General features: G+C 61.3%; 1 protein-coding gene across 14 annotated transcripts in view; it reads right to left on the bottom strand.

Annotated features, from left to right (window-relative positions):
- Positions 1 to 21,766, bottom strand: part of JAKMIP3 (Janus kinase and microtubule interacting protein 3) — a 115,360-nt gene that overhangs the window by 6,738 nt on the left and 86,856 nt on the right. For 11 of the 14 annotated variants that reach the window (XM_047825124.1, XM_047825125.1, XM_047825132.1 and 8 more), the window contains 7 exons: positions 19,235 to 19,300; positions 18,432 to 18,500; positions 18,268 to 18,345; positions 12,927 to 13,130; positions 11,352 to 11,417; positions 9,469 to 9,510; positions 7,801 to 8,781 (listed from right to left, as the gene is read on the bottom strand). In XM_047825124.1, coding sequence (XP_047681080.1) covers positions 8,623 to 8,781; positions 9,469 to 9,510; positions 11,352 to 11,417; positions 12,927 to 13,130; positions 18,268 to 18,345; positions 18,432 to 18,500; positions 19,235 to 19,300 — 684 coding nt within the window. In that variant the 3' untranslated portion in view covers positions 7,801 to 8,622. The remainder of the gene's footprint in view (positions 1 to 7,800; positions 8,782 to 9,468; positions 9,511 to 11,351; positions 11,418 to 12,926; positions 13,131 to 18,267; positions 18,346 to 18,431; positions 18,501 to 19,234; positions 19,301 to 21,766) is intronic. The other 3 variants (XM_047825128.1, XM_047825129.1, XM_047825127.1) reach the window with 2 other exon arrangements.

Here is a 21,766-nt window from a genome sequence, read left to right as displayed (position 1 = left end):
GAAAGGGGCTCGGAGAACATTGAAATCCCAGAGCCACCACAATAAGCACAACACCGCGCCAAGATACGAGGTCCACTCACGACCCCAATCCTGGGTGGCGGGGGGGGCAACAGTGCCTGGGGAGGCTCCTCCCCATCGGGGACTCGACAGTCTCAAAGCGGGGCCCCGGGTCCCACAGCCCGTGGCCTCAGCATCCCCGGGACTCGTCAGAAGGGCAGATTCCAGGGCCGTTCAGTCCGTGGAGGAGCCGGAGGAGGCAGCGAGGGCAGCGGGGCCCGGCTGGCTCGGGAGGCGAGCGTCAGGGCACCGTGGTCCCTGGATCCCCCACCCGCCCTTACCCTGATGGGGAAGGCGCCCCTGCAGCCCCACAGCCCACTCTGCCTCTCAACGCCTTCCCGCCCGGACCCCGCGGCCCCGCTAAGCCCCTGTGGCCTCTGCGCGTCCGTGGCTCCCGAGGCCCGTTGCAGACAAGGCCACGCCAGGCTGCCTCAGGGCTGTGCGTCCTGGTCCTCAGCCCAGAGCGCCGACCAGCTGTGGCCGGCTGAGCCCTCACTGACCCGAGGGTGGTGTCCCCGCAGCCCACACCACTGAGCTCTTAGCACACGAGAAGACAAGGCTGCGGCTCAGGACAGCGGGGACACGGGTGCAGGGTGACGAAGCACCCAGTCCCCAGGTGCCAGGCTTCCCCCGTTCACCACGGCTGGCCACAGGAGAGATGGGGCCCGTGGTCCTTTCCGCAGCCCCCCACAAGCCCCTACGCCTGGTTATCGGGGAACCATTGCGGTGAGGGGCCATCCCTGGGGACGCGGTGGGGGGGGGGGTGGAGGTAATTCCAGAGGTGGGGGCAGGGCAGGACACCTCCAGTGCTGTGTTCATGCTGCAGGGACCAGTGAGGGCTGGTAATGAGCACATCCCCGCCTTCCAAGCACCTGAGCACCCAGGACCCCCCAGTTCACATCAGCCCAGAAGTCACCAGGACCAGGGCCGTGCCCTCCGGCAATGGCCAGAGGACATTCAGAAGCCAGTGCCTCCCCGTCCCTCTTGGAGAGAAGGCTGCCTGCCCTCACACACGTACTGTATGCACTCCATGTGGCCAGTCTCCCTGCTTGGTGTGGGTGTACAGGGTCCCAGGCCTCTGCCTGACGACACCCCCCGAAATGCACAGACATGCACACACACACACACACACACACACACACACACACACACACACTGCACGGACGTGCACACACACAGATGTGAACACACACACACACCCGAATGCATAGACATCCAGACACACACCCAAATGCACACACGTGCACACACACACACACCCAAATGCACACACGTGCACACACACACACCCAAATGCAGACATCCAGACACACCCAAATGCAGACACGTGCACACACACCCCCAAATGCACATCCAGACACACACCAAATGCACACACGTGCACACACACACCCAAATGCAGACATCCAGACACACCCAAATGCACACACGTGCACACACACACCCAAATGCAGACATCCAGACACACACCCAAATGCACACACATTCACACACACACACACCCAAATGCACAGACATCCAGACACACACCCAGATGCATACATGTTCACACACACACACCCAAATGCAGACATCCAGACACACACCCAAATGTACACATGTGCACACACACACCCAAATGCAGACATCCAGACACACCCAAATGCACACACATGCACACACACCCACAAATGCAGACATCCACATACCCAAATGTACACACGTGCACACACACACACACCCAAATGCACAGACATCCAGACACACACCCAAATGCACACACGTGCACACACACACCCAAATGCAGACATCCAGACACACCCAAATGCACACACATGCACACACCCACAAATGCAGACATCCACACACCCAAATGCACAGACATCCAGACACACACCCAAATGCATACATGTGCACACACACACCCAAATGCAGACATCCACACACCCAAATGCACACACGTGCACACACACACACGCCCAAATGCATAGACATCCACACACCCAAATGTACACACGTGCACACACACACGCACCCAAATGCACAGACATCCAGACACACACCCAAATGCACACACGTGCACACACACACCCCCAAATGCAGACATCCAGACACACCCAAATGTACACACGTGCACACACACACCCCCAAATGCAGAATCCAGACATACCCAAATGCACACACGTGCACACACACCCCCAAATGCACAGACATCCAGACACACCCAAATGCACACACGTGCACACACACCCCCAAATGCACAGACATCCAGACACACCCAAATGCACACACGTGCACACACACACACACACCCCCAAATGCACAGACATCCAGACATACACCCATGCACAGACATCCATACACCCAAATGCACACACGTGCACACACACAACCCCCCAAATGCAGACATCCACACACCCAAATGCACAGACATCCAGACACACACCCAAATGCACAGGGCTGCACACACACACACCCCCAAATGCACAGGGCTGCACACACACAGACACTACTAAACGCCCAGATGCACACACATACCACACATTCAGTGCACAGGCACGTGCGTGGACTCACGCACCGCATGGGCTTTCTGCCTGTGCTCCAGCGGTTCTCGGGTTTGCTTCTTATGGGGTCACAGGCAGCCGCTCTCACAGCCCCGGAGGGGATTCTAACTATGACTTCTCTAATAGCGGCATCTCTTATTAACGGCTTCACGGTCACGCTAGTGAGAAGATCCATCACTGCTGTCACCGAGATGGTGACATTTTTGGATCACCGGGCAGCTGGCCACAGGCGTGAGCCGCTGGCTGGAAAGAATGGAGGAGGCGACAGAGCGATAAAAAGGGGGAGGGGACACCGTTGGCTTCAAGCCAGCTATTCAATTTCTGCCTGAGGCTGTGGGCAAATCTAGCAAAGTTAGAGAACACCTTAGGCCCTAAGGTAAACACAGAATTCTAAGCGAAGAGCCAAATAGTGTGCTCTGAACGCCGTGATGTGACCGGAGGAGAGTCCCGCGTGCCTCCCGAGGCTGAGCTGCGTTCGGATGGCCCGGCGACACCCGAGGCAGCTCCTGCGTCAGCACACTGACGGGCTTCACAAAAGAAGGCCCAAGCATCCACCAGAAGTGCGTCAGGTGCCAGGAAGAGGTCCCAGCACCCACCAGTAGTCGCACACAAGACACAGCGGGGGTGAATCTTAGCACAAGGATAGCAAGGGTAAAGAGCGCGTCCAAAAGCACACGTGATGCCTCCTTTTCCAAAGACTTACAAAACAACAAAAATCATACCTTTCAGAAACCCACGTGTCTGCCACAAAGCTCTGCACAGGGACGCTGCCCCGGTCCCAGATGGCAGTTACCTCGGGGGAAAGGGGCTGGCGATGCGTCGGGGGTCCGCGGTTAGAGGTCAGAGGACAAACAGAATGGCTACCGGGCCACTCCCGGACCAGGGGCAAGAGTGTGGCAGGGGCCAGTGTCGGGACTAACGCAGCTCTGTGCACTGGCAGCGGCCTCCAAGCTGGCTCCTGTGCACACAAACGTGGCACGAACACCGTGGCTTCACGTGAGTGGGAGGCTGCACGGGCTTGTCGCCTGCCATCACACAGGCACACGTCTGACCGCAGCCTCTGACCCCTCCTCATCACCACCTGGGGTGGGAGCCCAGGCCGAGGAAGCCCCCTGGAGGGCTGGCTGCCCCTGGGGGCGGGGTCCTGCAGGAACAAGGCAGGTGCCGGGCAGGGCCCTTCGGTGCCCCCAAGACGGGACAGGCGGTGCCTGGGGACAGCGATCCTCTGAACCCAGCCTCCACCCCTGGGAAGAAAAGACTCGAAAAGCTAGTTGCTCGCGTTTGGGTGAACCTTCTATGAGGGGAAAATAGCCTACCTTTTGCTCCATAAAAGGTAAATTAATTAATAAAACAATACACATGAATGAAGAAGAAAATTCCATTGAATTGTAATAAAGAAACTACAGATATTTTCGCACGAGGGTTCCTGCTCGCTGTGAACAGAAGCAGCCTCTCCAGCACGACGCCATCACCCTTCGTGGGCCACCGGGGACGCCACGGCGCATAAAGGACCCGCCACCAGGCTGCTCGCCGGCAGCTGTAAATCCGGGTCTGCTGACAGCTAATGTCACGCACGTCAGGCCTGCCCCCCAGCCCCAGGAACCAGTGAGGACCGGGCTGCGGGCTGCGGCCAGTGCGGGGACAGCAGCTAGCAGCACACTGTCCCTGCCTCCTGGCGTGAGGTGACTCGGAGCTGGGGAGGACACTCCAGCCAGGACAGGGCTGACCGCAGGGCAGGACTTGGACCAGACAAGCAGAGGGATTTTGACCAAAAGAGGGGAGGGGAGAAGCAGGGGGTGGGACACCACAGGCAAAACTCGTGCTTCGACCCAGACGGTTCCTTCCCGGTGTGTGAAAACGGACTTGGAACCAGTCCCGGGTATGATGCCAGACACCGAGCCACAAGATTCTAGAAGGAAACACGGGAGCAAACGCTTGTGATTTTGAATCAGGCAGTTTTCTTAGGTCCGACGCCGAGGGGTGGGGTGGGGGTGGGGGTGACAGGTGGAGGGGTTGGGGATGGGGGGGTTGAATGCAGAGGGCACAAGAGGGAGTTTGAGGGTTGGTGGCAGCGTCCCGTATCGGATTGTGGCGGGCACACGTGCGTGCCCAAGCCCAGAGATCTGTACAGCACGGCGACCTTTACAGCGTGTAAATAAAACACAGACCACTCTGTGGGGAAGCCCAAATGGAACCCAAGCCGCGACACATGAACTAACCGCAGACAAATGGACGGCACAGGCCTATGGGGAAGAGGTGGGAAAGAAAAGGGCTAAGTTATGTGGGAAAACACTATTTTGTCTGGATAGTATAAGCTACAGAGACAGGGAGCTGTGCACAAAGGCACCCTCGTCGGTCAACCCGTTTCTCACAGGCTGTACAGGTTAGCAATTCTGCAGCTACTCCGTGTGTACGCTGGGGCTGAGCCAGTGAGCACACCGAGTGTATACAGCCAGAGCCAAAGACAGGAGTCACAGATGATGCGGGGAGGCCGGATGGATGTTGAAGTGTTAACCTAGAACTGGAGGTATCATTATGAACTCATGGTTTTATAATAGACAGGTGATAAATGATTGATGATAGATAAATAGATGAGTGATAGACAGACTGATGGATGGATGATGGAGAGATAGACGATAGATGGACAGATAAGCAGATAGATGAACAGATGGATGGAGGGATACATACATACATAGGCAGACGGATGGATGGCTGATGGATACACAGATGGTGGATGGATGGACGGATGGACAGACAGGCAGATGATAGATAAGCACACAGATGGATGGATGGATGGATGGATGATGGACAAACGGACAAGACAAACATATACATACGTACATACATGCATTCACACATGACAGACGGTAGACAGGTGGTGGGTGGGTGCAGAAATAAACAGAGGCATGTGCAGAAAGTAAGGCATGTGCTCAAGCAGCACACGGGGCGCGTCAACAGGACACAGGAGCTGCCTGGACGAGCGCTCAGCGGCCGGGACCACCCGGCAGGAAGATAAGCAGCGATGGCGCTGGCCTGTAGCCCCCAGAATAAATATCCCGACCCGGATCGCTGGGCAAAGAAGGGAACAGCGGGAATAAACAGCAGGAACGGGGCACAGGAAGCCCGCGGCAGCACCGCGACATCCTACGGCTGCGGCGAGGCCCGCTGACTGCCGCCAAAGTCCGTGCCCAGAAGCTTCCGGAGAAACGGCACCCTTGCGGTCTCAGGTGCCTCTCCCCAGTGCGTTCCCCGGGCACGAACAACACGTCTTTGGTGCAGGGCCTGGGAGGTGCTGTCCACCGGTGATAAAGGCTAACGTCACCCAGGATGCATGATGCGTGGGCATCGTGTCACTCGGCTGGGCAAACTCAGGGTGACACTGTGGCCCCAGCCCCTCCGGCTGCCTCGGCCGTCAGGGGCCACCTCTCAGGGGACATCAGGATGTCAGACCTACTGTTCCTGCCTGCTGTGACAGCCCAGCCCGAGGCCCGTCTCATACATTTTCCCACTTTGACGAGCATTCCAGAACTCCCTCCCTGACGCCCAGGCTGGGCGACGGGGCGGAGAGGAGGTCTGCTTCTCTCCAGGCTCTGTGTCTGCACACCTTTAGGGCCGTCTGCCCCCCCTCGAGGGGGCTGCCGTGTGGTGTGTCCCCTGCCTCCAGCCCCGGCCAGCCCCGAGCTAAGGATGCCCCATGGTGAGCACCCGGAGCTCCGCCCAGGCCCTGGAGGTCACTGAAGGCAGCTGTGTCTGCCCTCCCTACCGGTAGGACCCGCTCACAGCTCTGGGGACACCGAGCGTCCTTCCAAAGCCTGGCAGATCCACCCTGCCGCGAACACCGTAGGGCAGGCCACAGAGCCACTGGCTGGCTCACCGGGGACACACTACGGGGAAGGATGTGGGTGGGGCATTTCCGGGGACCCTGGACAGCGTGTTTCCAGAGGGGCGTGTGCCGCTGTAATGCACGCATTCACCGTCACCTCACTACGGGCGACCATTAAGGCTGTGATCGTGCACGGTCCTCGCCAAGCAGTCAAAGGCAAGGGCGGCGTGTTCAGCACTTTCCTGAGCACCATGTGCTCAGCCTGAGGGCTTCCGCACCAGCTGTGAACCGCGGCTCGAGCCCCAGGGACTGCAGGTCCCAAAGCGCACGCTTGGGTTGGAGCTCACGTAAGCCCTCGGGGCGTCCCGGGAGCAGGACTGGGACCAGGCTGGCTCCTGCTCCGTTCCGGAACAAGCCTGAGAGTGACCCTCCGGGCCCGAGGCCGTGCCCATGCACCCCTGGAGGACCCCGGGGTCCCACACGTGCCATTATGTGCCCCTTTGAAGGAACGTGTGCCACACGTGCTCCATGACATGAAGACCATGCTGCTGGACCCCTTCTGGATGAGCAGGTGGTGACCTCACACGCTCCCCCTCCCACAGCCCCGGCCTCTGCCTCCGCTTCTGCTCCCTTCCCTACACAGCAGTGCACATCCTGGGGAACCCCCTGCAGCCCCACCACCTGAGGAGCAGGAGCCTCGATGGGGAGAGGGCTCACCGAGCAGTCCTGGGTGTGGCCCACCAGCCTCCACCAGCAGCTCAGCACGCCTCACATAAGTGGCCTCACTTAGGAAACTCCCCTGGGGGCTGAGAGCTCAGCCGTGCAGCAGCACCCAGCCTGGGCCTGATCCCCCTGAGGATGAGCCTCCTAGCCTGCAGGGGGCGGGGGGGGGGGGGCTGCTCTGCAGGGTGGAGTAGGAAGCTTTCCTTTCCCGAAGCGTCTGGCAGCAGGAAGGTGGGGGTGGCCGGGGCAGGCCAGTAGACCCTTGGGGGCTGGGGCACATTTGGACAACCCTTCACTGGCAGGGCAGGAGGCCACCCTGGAACTCAGGGATGTCCCCGTGGCACACACTTGGATGCATGGGGGGAGTGTCCTGGGTCTGGGCGAGGAAGCCCCCAGGGGTCACCACACTGAGGGACGCTGAGGGAGCACCCTGTGGTCCAGGGGTGGTGGAGAGACCCCTCCCCGTCTCCACTGGCCGGGACAGACGCCCAGGGCTCCCACAGCAGGGCAGGCCCCAGCAAACCGAACCCACATCTCCGCCGGGACCACACGGGACCAAGCAGAAGGAGGTACGGCAGTGCCCGCGAGGGCCCCAAACGGGGAGGGACGGGCAACAGGGAACCCCGCCTCCCACGGACAAATGGCTGCGCTTACCTGCTCACCACCTGCGCTTCGGGTTCCCTCCTCGTATCTGCGGGACCACGGGTGCATGGCTGCCCTCGGTGGGCACTGCCCTTGAGGGAGAAGGCCGGAGGTCTGCACCGCAGCTTCGGCCCCGCTCGGCCCGGGGCCTCCGGGCTGGGGTGGCGCCGGGCGCCCAGGGCCACAGTGTCCGGGGTTCTGCGTTCCAGGAAAGCCAGGCCCCTTTGCAGTGGGTCTGGGCCCTCTCTTGTCCCACCTCCCACTACCACACTCCTCAGTCTCCCTCGGGTCGGTCCCACCGCGCTCCTCTGCGAGGCTCAGGGAGGCCTAGGAGGCTGGGGGTTCATGGCACAGTGCATGCGACAGCCACGGCTGTTCCCACGGGTGACAGGCAGGGGTGCGTCAGCCAGTAGGTGCTCAGGACCCCGGCAAGCGAGTCCTCCTAGGCCACCTGACATGGCACGGGGAAACCGTCCTCGGAACATCCTCCTTGACCCGTCTGGGGCCTCCCCGAATGAAGGTCGCCTCTTGGCCGCAGGCTTCATGGTGTCACGTGGTGGGGTGCCTGTGTCCATTCATCTGAGACGCGTGTCGCACGATTAAGGGGCCGTGAGGTGGGAGCGCGGGGCGCCGGACGCTTCTGCACAGAAGCAGCTCTCTGCACCTGCTCAGCAGGGAACTCGTGCATCCCTGTCACCGGGATAGGGAGGCTGCGCCCCGAGGAGAGACCCCAGGGTCCAGCAGCCAAGACCAGGCCTCTTCCAGAGGAGCCCCAGTCAAAGAACTGGTTCTAATTCTGGCTCACAGAGTGGACAGCTGCCCACGCAGAGGTGCTCAGAGCGCCCCTTTCTCCCTCTTCCTTGACGGGCCGGGGTCCGCAGAGACCAGATCCTCACAGGTCTTCGGGGACGAGACAGGGCGTCTTGTCTGGCGGCCCGGGCACCGGCTGCTCTCTGGTCCAGCTGGAGGAAAGGGGTCTGGCTCCTCCGGGGGCTGCAAGGAAAGGGCAGGACACACGTCAGGGAGACTCCTCTGGACAGGAAGGGGCTGGCGGGATGGGGGACGGGGACAGGATGCGGCTGCCCCAGGGGGAGCCTCTGGGGATGCCCTCAGAAGGGCAGGGATGGCCGAACGGGTCGGCGAGGCCAGCGCTGCCTCCGGTCCTCCTCTGTGTCGGAAGGAAGCAGCGGGCAGGCCTTGTATGTGGGCCTGGTCTAACGCCACGGTAACGACACCACAGCTGAGCATGACCGCATTCACGTCCGTGGATGAGACCCTCGTGTCACGGAATCCCGGGCACTTGTGGCCGAGTGTCCAGTGTAACCCAATCTCATGCTCCGTACCACGGGAAAAGGACAGGAAACAGGAGACAACCGTGCTCCCCAGCACTGCTTCCTGCCAACGCCACAAGCGGGGAGCAGGAGCCCACCTGGGGTGCCGTGCACGCGGCCCCTCCTGGGGGAGGCCCTCCAGGAGGGGTCCTCACTCTCCCTCCTGCTCAGGACAGGCAGTGCCCTCGAGCCCTCTGACATCGCCAGAGCCTGAATCCCGGCCCGGGCTCTCAAGGCGGCCGGGTGGCTGAGAAACGACCCTTGGAGGCAGCTGGAGGGCTGGGCCCTGCTGGCCCCCAGGGAGCAGGCGGGACCCTCGCACACCACGACCAGCCGATGCCATACTCACCACGTCAGGGGGCCCAGGCGAGCTATGACCACAGAATGAAAGCTAAGGAGAAAAATAAGAACAAAAATAGAAACTGAAAAGGAACGGGGGAGGGCAGAGACGGAGGGGAAGAGAGAGAAAAAGAGTTTGTAGACATCTGGCGAGAAAGGACGGCGATCGCAGAGATCACAGACAGAACAAGACGCGCCGTCCGCCGGGCACAGGAGCAGACCCCGCTGCTGTCCTGCGTGCGCGGCTGGCGCTGGGAGGGGCCGTGAGGACGTCCTGGGTCCACAGGGACAGTGTGTCCCCACGCGCCCCACACGAGCGCCTTCACCCCCCCCCCGGCTCTTCTTCCTCCGTGGGGCCGACGGTGGGCCCCTTGCTGGCTGACCACGAGGAGGGGGTCCTGTGGAGCCCCTCCAAGGGCCAGGCAAACCCGGCGCCCCGATAAGACTCTGGTCGCGGTCCCGCTGTAACGGTAAAGGGCCAGCCACCCGGACCGATGTCACACTGGGGCCTCACTGGGGCGGGGGTGGGTGGACAGCCAATGCAGACACAAGAGAAGGTCTGGCGGAGGGTCCAGAACCTCTGGGACCACACGAGAGGAATTCACACCCAGTGTTTAACACCCAAGTGGTTAATGCAGACAAACGCTCCCACGTTAAGACACAAGGGAAGACCGACGTTTATTCTGGAGGAGAGGCTGCACGCGCCGTGAGGCTGGAGCCCTGAGCACAGCGCCCCTGCACCCCCGGGGTCTGCTGGAAGCTTCCCTAAGTGTCAGCGTCCACGTGGCAGCAAACCCTGTTTGCAGGGCACCTCTCTGCCATCCACCCTGCACGGTCCAGGGGCACCGGCACAGCAGGGTCGCACGTTACTGTGACGACCACTGGGCAGATGGCAGTAAAGTGTCCAGGGAAGGGGCAGGCGTTGTCACTGAGGTGGGGGGGGGGCCGGGGGGTGGGCTGCCACTGGGAGGGGCCACACCCTCCCTCGGTCACGGGGCCTCTGCGGGCTCCTCCTCTGGCAGAGGCTGAGGACGTGCAGCCCGTGGGGCTCCCGTGTGAGCGCCAACCTCCTGCTTTCCCCACAAAGGACAAGGCAGGGAGGTGGACCCACCGGCCACCTCACTGAGCGCTCAGTGGGGAGCTGGCCATTTTAGGGAGACCTACCCCACAGGCGGGACCGACTGCAAGAACCAAACGTCAGTGTGACCCCGGAGATGCTAACACATCCCTAAATCACAGGAAAAGAACTACGCCAAAGTAAGCGATGCCACGGGAAGAGGCAGGGCCCTCTCCAGGCACGCTCCAGACACCTTGATTTGGGGACCGCCAAGTCAGGCTGTCACCAACAGTGGACACAGTGCCTGTGACCCCACGCCTGGCAGGGCTGGGGGTCCAGGAAAAGAGCCAGACCGTCCGCCCTGGGGCCCCAAGCTGCGTGGCCCCAAACCAACTGCACACCGGGACCTCAGGTTCCTAAGCCTGGAAGCAAGGACACGAAGGACCAGAAACGAGAGACTGGGACTGGACAGATGGCCCTGCTTCCAAGAGAAAATCCAGTCCTGCAGGAACTTGAGTTTTAGACCAACCGCTTGGGAAACGTGGAGGCATCACGTACTCCACACAGCCACCAGCACCACAAGGACCCTAGGTCGCTGGCTCAGCTCCCACTGCTACGGCTGGGGACACGGAGTCCGTGAGCAACACGGCCCCTCCCAGGTGGCACGGCTGGGTCACTGCAGAGGGGGCGTTCCCAGAGCCGGGGCTCCCAGCTCTGCCCTGGAGCCTCTTTCTGTCCAACCGCGCCTCAGCCCCCGGAGCGCACGCTAACGACACGTGTCAGCCGTCTGTGTTCCCAGTGAACAGAACAAGCCCCCGAACGTGCATCTGTCTTACCTTTTCCTCCAGTTCCTTGATCTGCCTCTTCTGACCTTCTATTCTCTCTTCTAACTCTTTAATCCTCTGCAATGTTAAGAAGGGGAAAATCTTCAGTAATCAGAGCACGTATTTGGGAAACCAAGGACTCGGAAAAAACCCTTTCGGGGTTTGCACTCATTTACTGCGAGGGGCCGGGAGCCTGTCTGTCCTGTGTCCGTGGACTGCTGGAGGCCGTGTCCGGGCAGAGGAGTAGCCTTGCTCCCCCCGGTTTCCCTTTTGGACACAGCCATTCTTAGTCGGTGGCTCTGCTCCAACAAGAGTGACGTCTTCCGGCCCCCTACGATTTCAGATCGTAAACCATAACGCTGGAAGCCCCAGGAATCGATTCATGCCCTTCCCAGATGCCCCTGCAACAGCACCAAGGCCACAAAGCCAGTCCCAGGGAGGAGTCTCCTCGACAAGGTGACACGGTACTCGAAGCCCCAGTCTTCGCTGTGGTATACCAGGCCGACTGGACGCAAATTTGCGTGTCCACTCTGGAACCGGATGCCGTGTCTGGACCCTGCAAGCAGCCTAACTCTGGCTACAGCCTGTCGGATGGGCAAGAGGGGTCCACAGGTAATGGCCACACTGACCACCCTGAATGTGGCAGAGACTGTTCTGGTAGCTGACGATCCTCTGGTCAGACGTCACCCACCAACATTCACAGGAAACCATGGTTTACTAGTTTATCTGACTTCACAGGTTGAGCCTTTGAACACAGACCCCACCCGTAAAGCCCCCTTCCAGGCCCCAAGGGCGCACACAGGGGAGCAGAGGCACGTCCGTTACACCAAGGCTGCCCAGAGTGCCAGGGCCCTGCACCTTCTGTTAGAAATGGACCTACGGATTGGCTTGAGGTCCCAAAGTGCCAGAGGCTAGAAGCCAGGGGCTTCCCCCAACACACGAGCTGCTGCTCCCCAGAAGACAACTTCACCAGGTCCTGACCATCGAAGGAGGAGTCATTGTAGAGACCTCACAGTCAGGGGTCCCAAGAGAGAGGGATGTGCTACCCACAGGAGCAGATGGTACAGCCCAGGTGGCTGATCAGACGGGACAGGGAGTCTGGCACAAGGGCCTACAGTGGGAGGGCGTGGCCGTTGGCGATGTGGCCATTGGGGTGGGGGGTGGGGGGTGGCCATGGGAGGGCGTGGCCGTTGGAGATGTGGCTCTTGGATAGCACCCGGTGAAGTGCCTGGCCATGGGAGGGCATGGCCACGGACGGGGATGGCCTTTGGAGATGTGGCCATTGGGGTGGTGGGTGTGGCCACGGGAGGGCGTGGCCGTTGGAGACGTGGCTATTGGAAGGCACACTGCAGGGGGTATGGCCATGGGAGGGCGCGGCCATTGGTGATGTGGCCACTGGGGTGAGGGTGTGGCCCTGGGGGGCGTGGCTGTTGGAGTTGTGGCTATTGGACAGCACACCGTGGAGGGCGTGGCCGTTGGAGACGAGGCTATTGGAGAACACGCCGCGGGAGGGCGTGGCCATGGGACTTCGGGAATGAAGCGCGCAGCCCCCTTCTTCGGGCACCCCACCCCCACCTGCAGGCGCACCTGCTGTGCCAGCTGCAGCAACTCCATGCGCTCCCGCAGGATCTGGGCATCACGCTCGCGCAGCTCGCTCATGACCTGACGCTTCCACTGCTCCACGGCCACCTTGAGCTTCTCGCGCTCCTCCTGCGACAGAATCTCGGCCACTTTGGCCCCGGCCTCCTGCTGCAAGGCGTCGTATAGCATGGCTTCCAGCTCCAGGATGTGCTGGTGGCGGAAGGGCAGACATTAGTCTTGCCTTCTTCCCAAAGGGCTGCCTGGGCCTGACGGGGGCCAGGGAAGCCCGTGACCCCCGGCGTTACAACGTCCCCAGAGCACCCACGTAGGGGACTATTTCCCCTGGACTGGCTTCAATGACCTTCTGTAGCGTGGAAACACAATCCAGGAGTCATTCGTCCAGGGGCGTTCACCTCTAAATTACCGCTCACACGGGCACTGAGACTTCAGTGGCAGAATTCTTATGTCATGCCAACATCAGGGAACACAGGTGAGCAGACATTTGAGACCAGAGTAGGATGACAGCCCCTAGGGAGTCGGGGGAGAGCATGACAGAGGGAAGACCTCTTCCTTCGCTCATGGCCTTCATCAAACCCTGGGCTTATGAGCCCCAGTGAAGGAAGAGGGGCAGTGCTCACAGGGGTTTGACTGATGTAAGGACAAAATCGACAGTAAGTCCCTGACTTCCAGCTTCTCTCTGAGGCCTGGCCACTCTGTGGTCCTCAATGACACCTGTGGTGGGTCCGTCGTGTCCCCAAGGAGATACGTTCAAGTCCTGATCCCCAAACCCCGTGAGTGTGGCCTCATTTGGAAATAGGGTCTCGGCAGCTGTACTCAAGTTAGGATGAGGTCATGCTGGATTGGGGGGGTGGGGCGGGCATCCAATGGATTGTGTCCTTGTGAGGAGAGGGGAGTTGGAGGCAGTCACAGAAGACACGGGGGAGAAGCCATGTGAAGGCAGAGGCAGAGGCTGGGGGAACCGCTGAAGCCCCCAGCAGCTGGAGGAGGCAGGAAGGACCCTCCCCTGGAGCCTCGGAGGGAGCATGGCCCTGGGACACCGGGCTCTCAGACTCTGGCCCCCTGAGCCCTGTGAGAATACCCCTTTCTCTCAGCTGCTCCCTGCCGCCTCAGACAAGGCCTCACCGCCACTCAGCCTCGAGGCCCTGTGTGCCGCGGTCCCCACCTCCCGGCTGCATCACCTCCAGTCTCAAGATGATAAATCCCCAAAATCCCTGCACCCATGGTGCCCAGTACATACTGCTGGACCTGGTTGAAGACGCCGCCTCTGCAGAGCCACCCGGTGCCCACGCCTTCCGCGAGGCTGCAGCCCTCAGTAGCCCCAGATCGTGAGACAAGTGGGGACACACAACTCGCACAGGGTCCCATGGGGACAGCTGGGGCCTGGACCCTGCAGGGGCCTTGCTCCGGAGTCTAGTCTTCACCCTGCCTGTGAGGGCTCGAATAGAGAGCCCCTCCTGCCCCTGGTCCCCAAGCACGTAAGCCACCCTACCCCTCCGCGACCACGGTCCCCAAACATGTGCTATTCACAGTTAGGGGCCACAGCGCTCACCGCAGACTTCAGGGGAAGGACCCATAATCCCATAGGCTCCCCACCTGTGAGAGCACCCAAGAGAAGCAGAGAGGCTGACAGGCCACGTAGAGCCAGGCCCCGGACGCCCAGGCCAGGGCTGAGAGAGCCGGGCTGGGGCCCAGGCGGAGTGGGCCGGGAAGCGGCCGTGGGCGGGGACACAAGACGAGGAGAGAGCCGCGTGGGGTGTGGGGCTCACCCCTCTGCCGCCTCCCAGAAGTCCAATGCAATGCCCAGAAACCACGAACCAATGCAAAATGATCTCTTTGCTGTAACTCAGCAGCCAAAATGCGTACCTTGTTATCAATTCCTAAGGATTTACCAATTTGATCTGGAGTACTCTCAAAGCTCTTTCCTCGGGAAACTTTCCCGGTACGATCTTTGAAAAAACCAAGTTCTTCAACTACAGAAACCCCTCTTCCTATCAAAGCCATAACATCTTCAGAAATGAAGGGTTCTATTTCACCAGGCAAAATGATTCTGAAAAGTCCTTTCGGCTTAGTGGACGTTTTAGGAAATGAAAAAAAATAAATAAATAAAACCTTTGGACCTCACATTTTATTGCTTTTGACAACCACAGAATAAACTCTCCCCAGCTGTCACAAGCAGCTCAACAGTCCCCATCAACCACCACTTCTTAGAGCAAAAGAACTTAGGCGGCTAAGATAAGCACAAGCATTTAAAGAATAAATAAATGCAGCTGAGCGTGGGGCTAAGAATTAGCATCACAATGGCCTGGCACAAAGCTGGTGGCAAGAGACGTGAGCCTGAGCCATGGGCCACCTGGAAACTGCCCCTGGGCCCTCGGCCTCTCCCAAGCGTCCCGCAGGAACAGCCTGGTCCGTGCAGCTTCCCCAGGGCGGTCATCACACGGCACGGACCGTCTTTACCCTTTCGAAACCCCAGCCGTGGCCCTGTGTCCACAGACAGAGCAGGGAGGGTGTAAACCCCGGACAGATACCCACAGGGCACCCCGGGACCGGTCTGTGCCGCCCTCCATAACAGGGCTTCGTGAATGGCAGATAAAACTAACCGTCCAGCAGGAAGTGCAGGCGTGAATGGCAGGTGAAGAAAACAAGAGACAGCAAACGTGTGTCCTTCCTATTGGAACTGGAGGAAGGGGGCATCACGGGGGAGGGGTGTCCCCCCAATGGTCTTCCCCCGGGGACGGCCCCCCAGCCCCAATCACATCACACAGCCCTGCGGCTGCAGAGGCCACCCTGCTCCCCGACCCTCTGAGGGGCAGGTGCGCGCGCGTGTGTGTGTGTGTGTGTGTGTGTGTGTGTGTGTGATATGCAGCCCACTCTCCGACATCACGTTCACCGGCCTATCTTCTCTGCACTGATGTCACATATAATCAATTCCTATTCCTGAGCTGTATCCTGAGGAATGCCCGGGGCCTGGGGCTGAGCTGTCCCCTCCCTGCACGTGTCTGGGATGCAGGACCAGAGCACAGGGAGCATCGGCGGCAGGGGGCTCAGAGGTGTCCGGCTGCCCCCCATATACTGTGAGCATGCTTCCCACCCGGCACCGTGGACTGGAAACATGGACCCTGGCACATATTTCTGGGATGGCCCATCAGCGCCAGCTCGGCTCTCTGAGGCCACCTCCCTCTGCCACCTCCTCCGCGGCTGCTCCCGCAGCGACTGTCTGGTGAGTGGGCCACTGTCACCGCCATCGGCACCCAGCAGAGCCTCTGCCCTGCCTCGAGGGACCCTGATGGGTGAACAGAAACATCACGCTGCCAGATTCCAAGCTGGGCGATGCCCGCTCCGCACACAATTACCTCGCCGTCCTCACAATCCAGGGGGCGGGAACTAATGCCTCCGTTTACCGCACGGACGCCTCTGGCCTCAGGCGTCCGCTAGCGGCAGGGTCGCTTCCGGGCCCCTCGGCAATGCTCGGGCCACCTCTCCCGGGCCACCGGGCAGCTCTCCCTGAACAGGGGCCATGACATGCGCTGGCCTTAGGGACAGCCGGTCCAGGGGAGAGAAAGGCACACGCAGTCTGGAAGCGCTGCTGAAGGTGACACTGACCTGAGGGGTGGGTAACAGATGCCACCAAGGACAAGCTCGCGCCCCAGGAGCCTCCCACCTCCGGGACACCCCGCAGTGCGCCTCTGAGGAGCAGCCAGACCGTCCCTGATTCAGATTCGCCCTCTTGAAACAAAGGCAGCCTGAGGCTCACATGAGAATCCCGGTTCTCAAACCCGAGTCAGCGAGGACGGAGTCCCGGTGACCGAGCGGTGTGTGCAGGCACTCCCTGGTCTCGGTGCCACAAAGCGGACACCCTCCAGACACACGAGCAGGGACGCCTGCTTCCACGGGGCCAGCCGACGCGCAAAGGCAGGGGAAATGCACACTTCCTGGAGCAGGGGCACACGCATACTTGGAGCAGGGGCACGCGCACACTTCTCAGAGCGGGGGCACGCGCACACTTCCTGGAGCGGGCACACGCACACTTCTCACAGCAGGGGCACACGCACACTTCTCGGAGCAAGGGCACACACACACTTCTCAGAGCGGGGCACACTCACACTTCTCACAGCAGGGGCACATGCACACTTCCTGGAGCGGGGGCACGCGCACACTTCCTGGAGTGGGGCACACGCACGCTTCTCAGAGCGGGGGCACACGCACACTTCTCGGAGCAGGGGCACACGCACACTTCCTGGAGTGGGGGCACACACACACTCAGAGCAGGGGCACACGCAAACTTCTCACAGCAGGGACACACGCACACTTCCTGGAGCGGGGGCACACGCACACTTCCTGGAGCGGGGCACACGCACACTTCTCAGAGCGGGGGCACACGCACACTTCTCGGAGCAGGGGCACACGCACACTTCTCGGAGCGGGGGCACACGCACACTTCTCACAGCAGGGGCACACGCACACTTCTCGCAGCTGGGGCACACGCACACTTCTCGGAGCAAGGGCACACGCACACTTCTCGGAGCGGGGCACACTCACACTTCTCACAGCAAGGGCACACACACTGTTCTCAGAGCGGGGGCACACGCAAACTTGTCACAGCAGGGACACACGCACACTTCCTGGAGCGGGGGCACACGCACACTTCTCGCAGCTGGGGCACACGCACACTTCTCGGAGCGGGGGCACACGCACACTTCTCGGAGCGGGGCACACGCACACTTCTCACAGCAGGGGCACACGCACACTTCTCGGAGCGGGGCACACTCCCACTTCTCACAGCAGGGGCACACGCACACTTCTCGGAGCGGGGCACACGCACACTTCTCACAGCAGGGGCACACGCACACTTCTCGGAGCGGGGGCACACGCACACTTCTCGGAGCGGGGCACACGCACACTTCTCACAGCAGGGGCACACGCACACTTCTCACAGCAGGGGCACACTCCCACTTCTCACAGCAGGGGCACACGCACACTTCTCGGAGCGGGGCACACTCCCACTTCTCACAGCAGGGGCACACGCACACTTCTCGGAGCGGGGGCACACAAGCCGGGATCCCCAGAGAATGAGGCTCCTCACACGCAGCTGTGATCAGTTAACTTGTAGCAGCGTTACTTCCCACGCATCCTACGTTTTCAACTCATTTTAAACATCCATTTGAGTTCTGCCTTCACAGGGCAACGTGCTGACGAGGCAGTGGGGCATCTCGGACCTCACTGACAGGGAGACGTGCGGAGAGTGACCCCACGGTGGCACCCGACGTGTGAGCAACTCCTCCCGTTTCTCCCCAAATCTGCACCCGCCCCGCCAAATGGCCCTTACCCTGTGAGCCTGGTCCAAGGACTGCTTCCTGTAATCCAGCTCCTCATCAAGGTAACCCTTCTGCTTACTGAACAGCTCCTGAAACACAAGAGGACCCGTGTCTCGGCCTCGGGCACCCACCTGGCGACGTCGTGCTGCGGACACGAGGCAAGGCGCCCACCAACCTTCTCGCTCTCCAGGTCAACCATTTTTCGGTGCAGGGCTGACTCCGTCTCTTCGATCTGCTGGAGCCACTGGACACAAACCGAAAGAGCAGGTGACGGTGACCTTTCCGGTGGCCACACGGGCACCAAAGCCATCCCACCTCCCCCCAGGCTCCACAGGCGGCCTAGGAGCGGGGGTCGGGTTGGCACTGTGCGCTCCGCGTGCCCAGCGTCCAGACACCCCCGCTTCGCCTCCAGGAAGTCTGTGCCCCACTTCTCCAGGGAAGGGAGGGGAGGGTCGTTAGTAGGGGTTCGGCGGGAAGATACACCCGAGAGCTCAGCCGGAGGACGTTCTCCCCCAGTCCCATGCCCCCCGGAGCCCGACTTGCCGGGACTCCCTCTCCCCTCCCTGCCGGAGGCCCCGGGAGTGGGTGCTGACGGCCGGCCCGCCAGCCAGGCTCTGGCTGGGGGGGTGGGGGCCCAGGTGGGCCGGGCAGCACCCAGAGGAGGGTCCCGGTGGGGTGAACAGAAAGCAAATGGCACACAGACCCACGACACTGCCTGGCCCTTGGGGAGGAAACTGAGGCAGAGTCGGCCTCGACACAAAGTCTGGCAGATGTGTGATGTGCATGCACATGTGGTGAGCGCTGTCTGACTGGCGTGTTGCCAGACCTCCCAAGGTGGACAGGGTTAACGGCCTCCCCACCCCCAGCCCAGAAGCCCCTCCTCCAAGGACCGCATCCTCTCTGAGCTCTGAGCACAGAGAGAGAGGCCTGCGGGGCCCAGCCCTGTCCCAAGAGCATCCACACGGGTGCTATGGTTACCTTTTCGGCCAAGGTCAGGACCGTCCTAGCTTGTATGACGACCACTTGCTCCTCGTTGGTCAGATTCTGCACCCAAAGCAGACACGTGTGCAGTCAGGGGCAGCGCTTTCAGAGGTGCCCAGACTGAAATAATGAGGTGGGGGGCAAATGGGGGTGCCGGGTGCAGTGTGGGTAGGTGAATGGGGGTGCCCGGTGGGGGGGTATGAGGAAGGGGATGAATGGGGGTGCCAGGTGGGGGGAATGGGGGTGCCCAGTGGGGGGTGAATGGGAGTGACCAGTAGGATGTATGAGGAGGGAGGTGAATGGGGGTGCTGGGTGGGGGTGAATAGGGGTGCCCAGTGGGGGGTATGAGGAGGAGGATGAATGGGGGGGTGCCAGGTGGGGGGGATGGGGGTACCCGGGGGGGGTGAATGGGAGTGACCAGTAGGGGGTACAATGAGGGAGGTGAATGGGGGTGCTGGGTGGGGGGTGAATGGGGGTGAAGGTAGGAGGTGAATGGGGGTGCCCGGTGGGGGGGTACAAGGAGGGGGATGAATGGGGGTGCGAGGTGGGGGGGATGGGGGTGCCCAGTGGGGGGTACGAGGAGGGAGGTGAATGGGGGTGCTGAGTGGGGGGTGAGTGGGGGTGAACGGGGGTGCCAAGTAGGGGCTGCCGGGAGGGGGGTGAATGGGGGCTGTGAGGGGTGCAGGCAGGGGGTGATTGGGGGAGCCGGTGGGGAGGGGTGAATTGGGGTTCCTGGTGGGGTGAGTAGGGGTGCCAGGAGTGGGACTGATGGAGAAGCACAGGGGACTGGGGTCACCTCTAAGGTCACTTTTTCTGAAATGGTCTCGTGGGGTCTTCAACCCCTCTACTCCTGACCCTGGGGACTCCGAGGTGCTTCTCTATTCTGTCCCCTGTGTCCTCCACTGCTGGTGACCAGGACACTGTAAGTAGCCAGCTGAGGCAGAGGCGGGGGTGGGGGGGTAGCATAACACAGGCAGCGGCAACACACGTGTCCCCGCCATTCCCGTCCGCGTCTTTGTTGAAAGCCAGCTGCCGCATGTGCATCCCGCGTTACTATTATTAAAACACCGCCCGGACATGCGGGGTGAACACCTGACACTCATGGCTACGAAATGGTGTCCACCCCTCCCTGGCTCTTTGTCTTGTTCTGCTCAGCGTATTCATGCCTCTTCCCACGGGGCCACCTGGGTGCTCCTTCTGGGCGAGTCTGGCTTTGGGGCCAACGAGCGTCCTCGGAGGCTACAGGCGTTTCACTCACTCGGACCCTGACTCCCACCTGCAGCAGCACCGGGGCAGAGCAGGAGCTGGACCGTCCCCACTGCGGGGCCCAGTGTGCGGGACAGCCGTGGGTGCGGAGGGGAAGCAGAGACCAGAGCAGGGCAGAGGCTGCTGGGATCACTGAGCCGGAGGACAGCCCCCTACAGCCTGGAACGCCCCTGACTCAGGGTCAGTCTGTTCAGAAAGCCCTCCCAAGGGCAGGGGTCTCTCACCATCCTCTACCCCAGCAGCAGTCAGCAAAGGGGGGGGGGGGGCAGTGACCAGGTGCCACAGGCGCAGAGCAAGCTGTGTCCTTGGGTCACAGTGACCCCGACCCGGCACGGAGCCGGGCTGGGCAGACGCTCCTCACACCCCTGCTCTCAGGGAAGCTGGCCAGGCGCCCGTGCACGCCCTCCTCCCAAGACAGGAACCGGGGAAGGCTGAGCAAGGGGCTTCAGGGAGATCCTCCCAGGACATGGTTATGCCGGGGGCTGAAGGGCCTGCAGCGTCCCATGGGGCGAGCAGCCTGGCCAGGAGGTGACCCCGTCCCCAGGCCCCAACCTCAGCCAGGTGCCATCTGCTCCACCTTCCCGGGGCGACCCATCTCTCTGCGCTCCAGGTACAGCAGTGGCGAGTGATGCCGCCCACCAGGGAGGGCGAGGATCCACTCGGCCCCTGCCAGCCTCTGCTCAACTCCAAGGGCCCCGACTCTTGAGCAAGCCGAGGTCTGGGGTTCAGGCACCCACGTAGCCAGTCTGGAGGCTGCGAGCTTCTCGGAGGCGGACTGTGCCAAGCAGCCACAGCACGAGTATGTCCTGGCCGTGACCGTAGCAGGGGCCAGGATGTCCCTGTCACCTGCTTCAGGTGCCAGGCCACTCTGAGCTCCAGGAATGCATCTGTGGGCTCAGGCTCCATGGGGCACAGTCTTGGGTCACAAGGTGCATGTGAAGTGTGCCCATATGCTCAACTGTGACCACCTGAAGGGATGTCCTCCGACCCACTGGCAGGAACTGCCATGGTCTCCCCACAGTCACCCGAGCATAAATCTGAAGGTGTTTCCTCTAGGCCCCAATAGCCTCTGTCCCCATACTCTGAGGCCACTTGATGGCCCCATGGCTGTCCTGCCTCCTGGTGCTCTTGAGTAGGCAGCTACAGGGTTGGGGAGGGGCCCTGGACTGAACTGGACAGAGGTAGGCTGAACCTACACCAGCTCTGTGACCCTGAACGGGTGTCCTCTTGGGCCTCAGTTTCTCCAGCTATGAATCGGAAGGT

Source organism: Prionailurus viverrinus, chromosome D2, assembly GCF_022837055.1.
Source record: "Prionailurus viverrinus isolate Anna chromosome D2, UM_Priviv_1.0, whole genome shotgun sequence".
Taxonomy (NCBI): domain Eukaryota; kingdom Metazoa; phylum Chordata; class Mammalia; order Carnivora; family Felidae; genus Prionailurus; species Prionailurus viverrinus.
The sequence above is the reverse complement of the archived record's forward strand: the minus strand, read 5'-3'. Positions and strand labels throughout refer to the sequence as shown.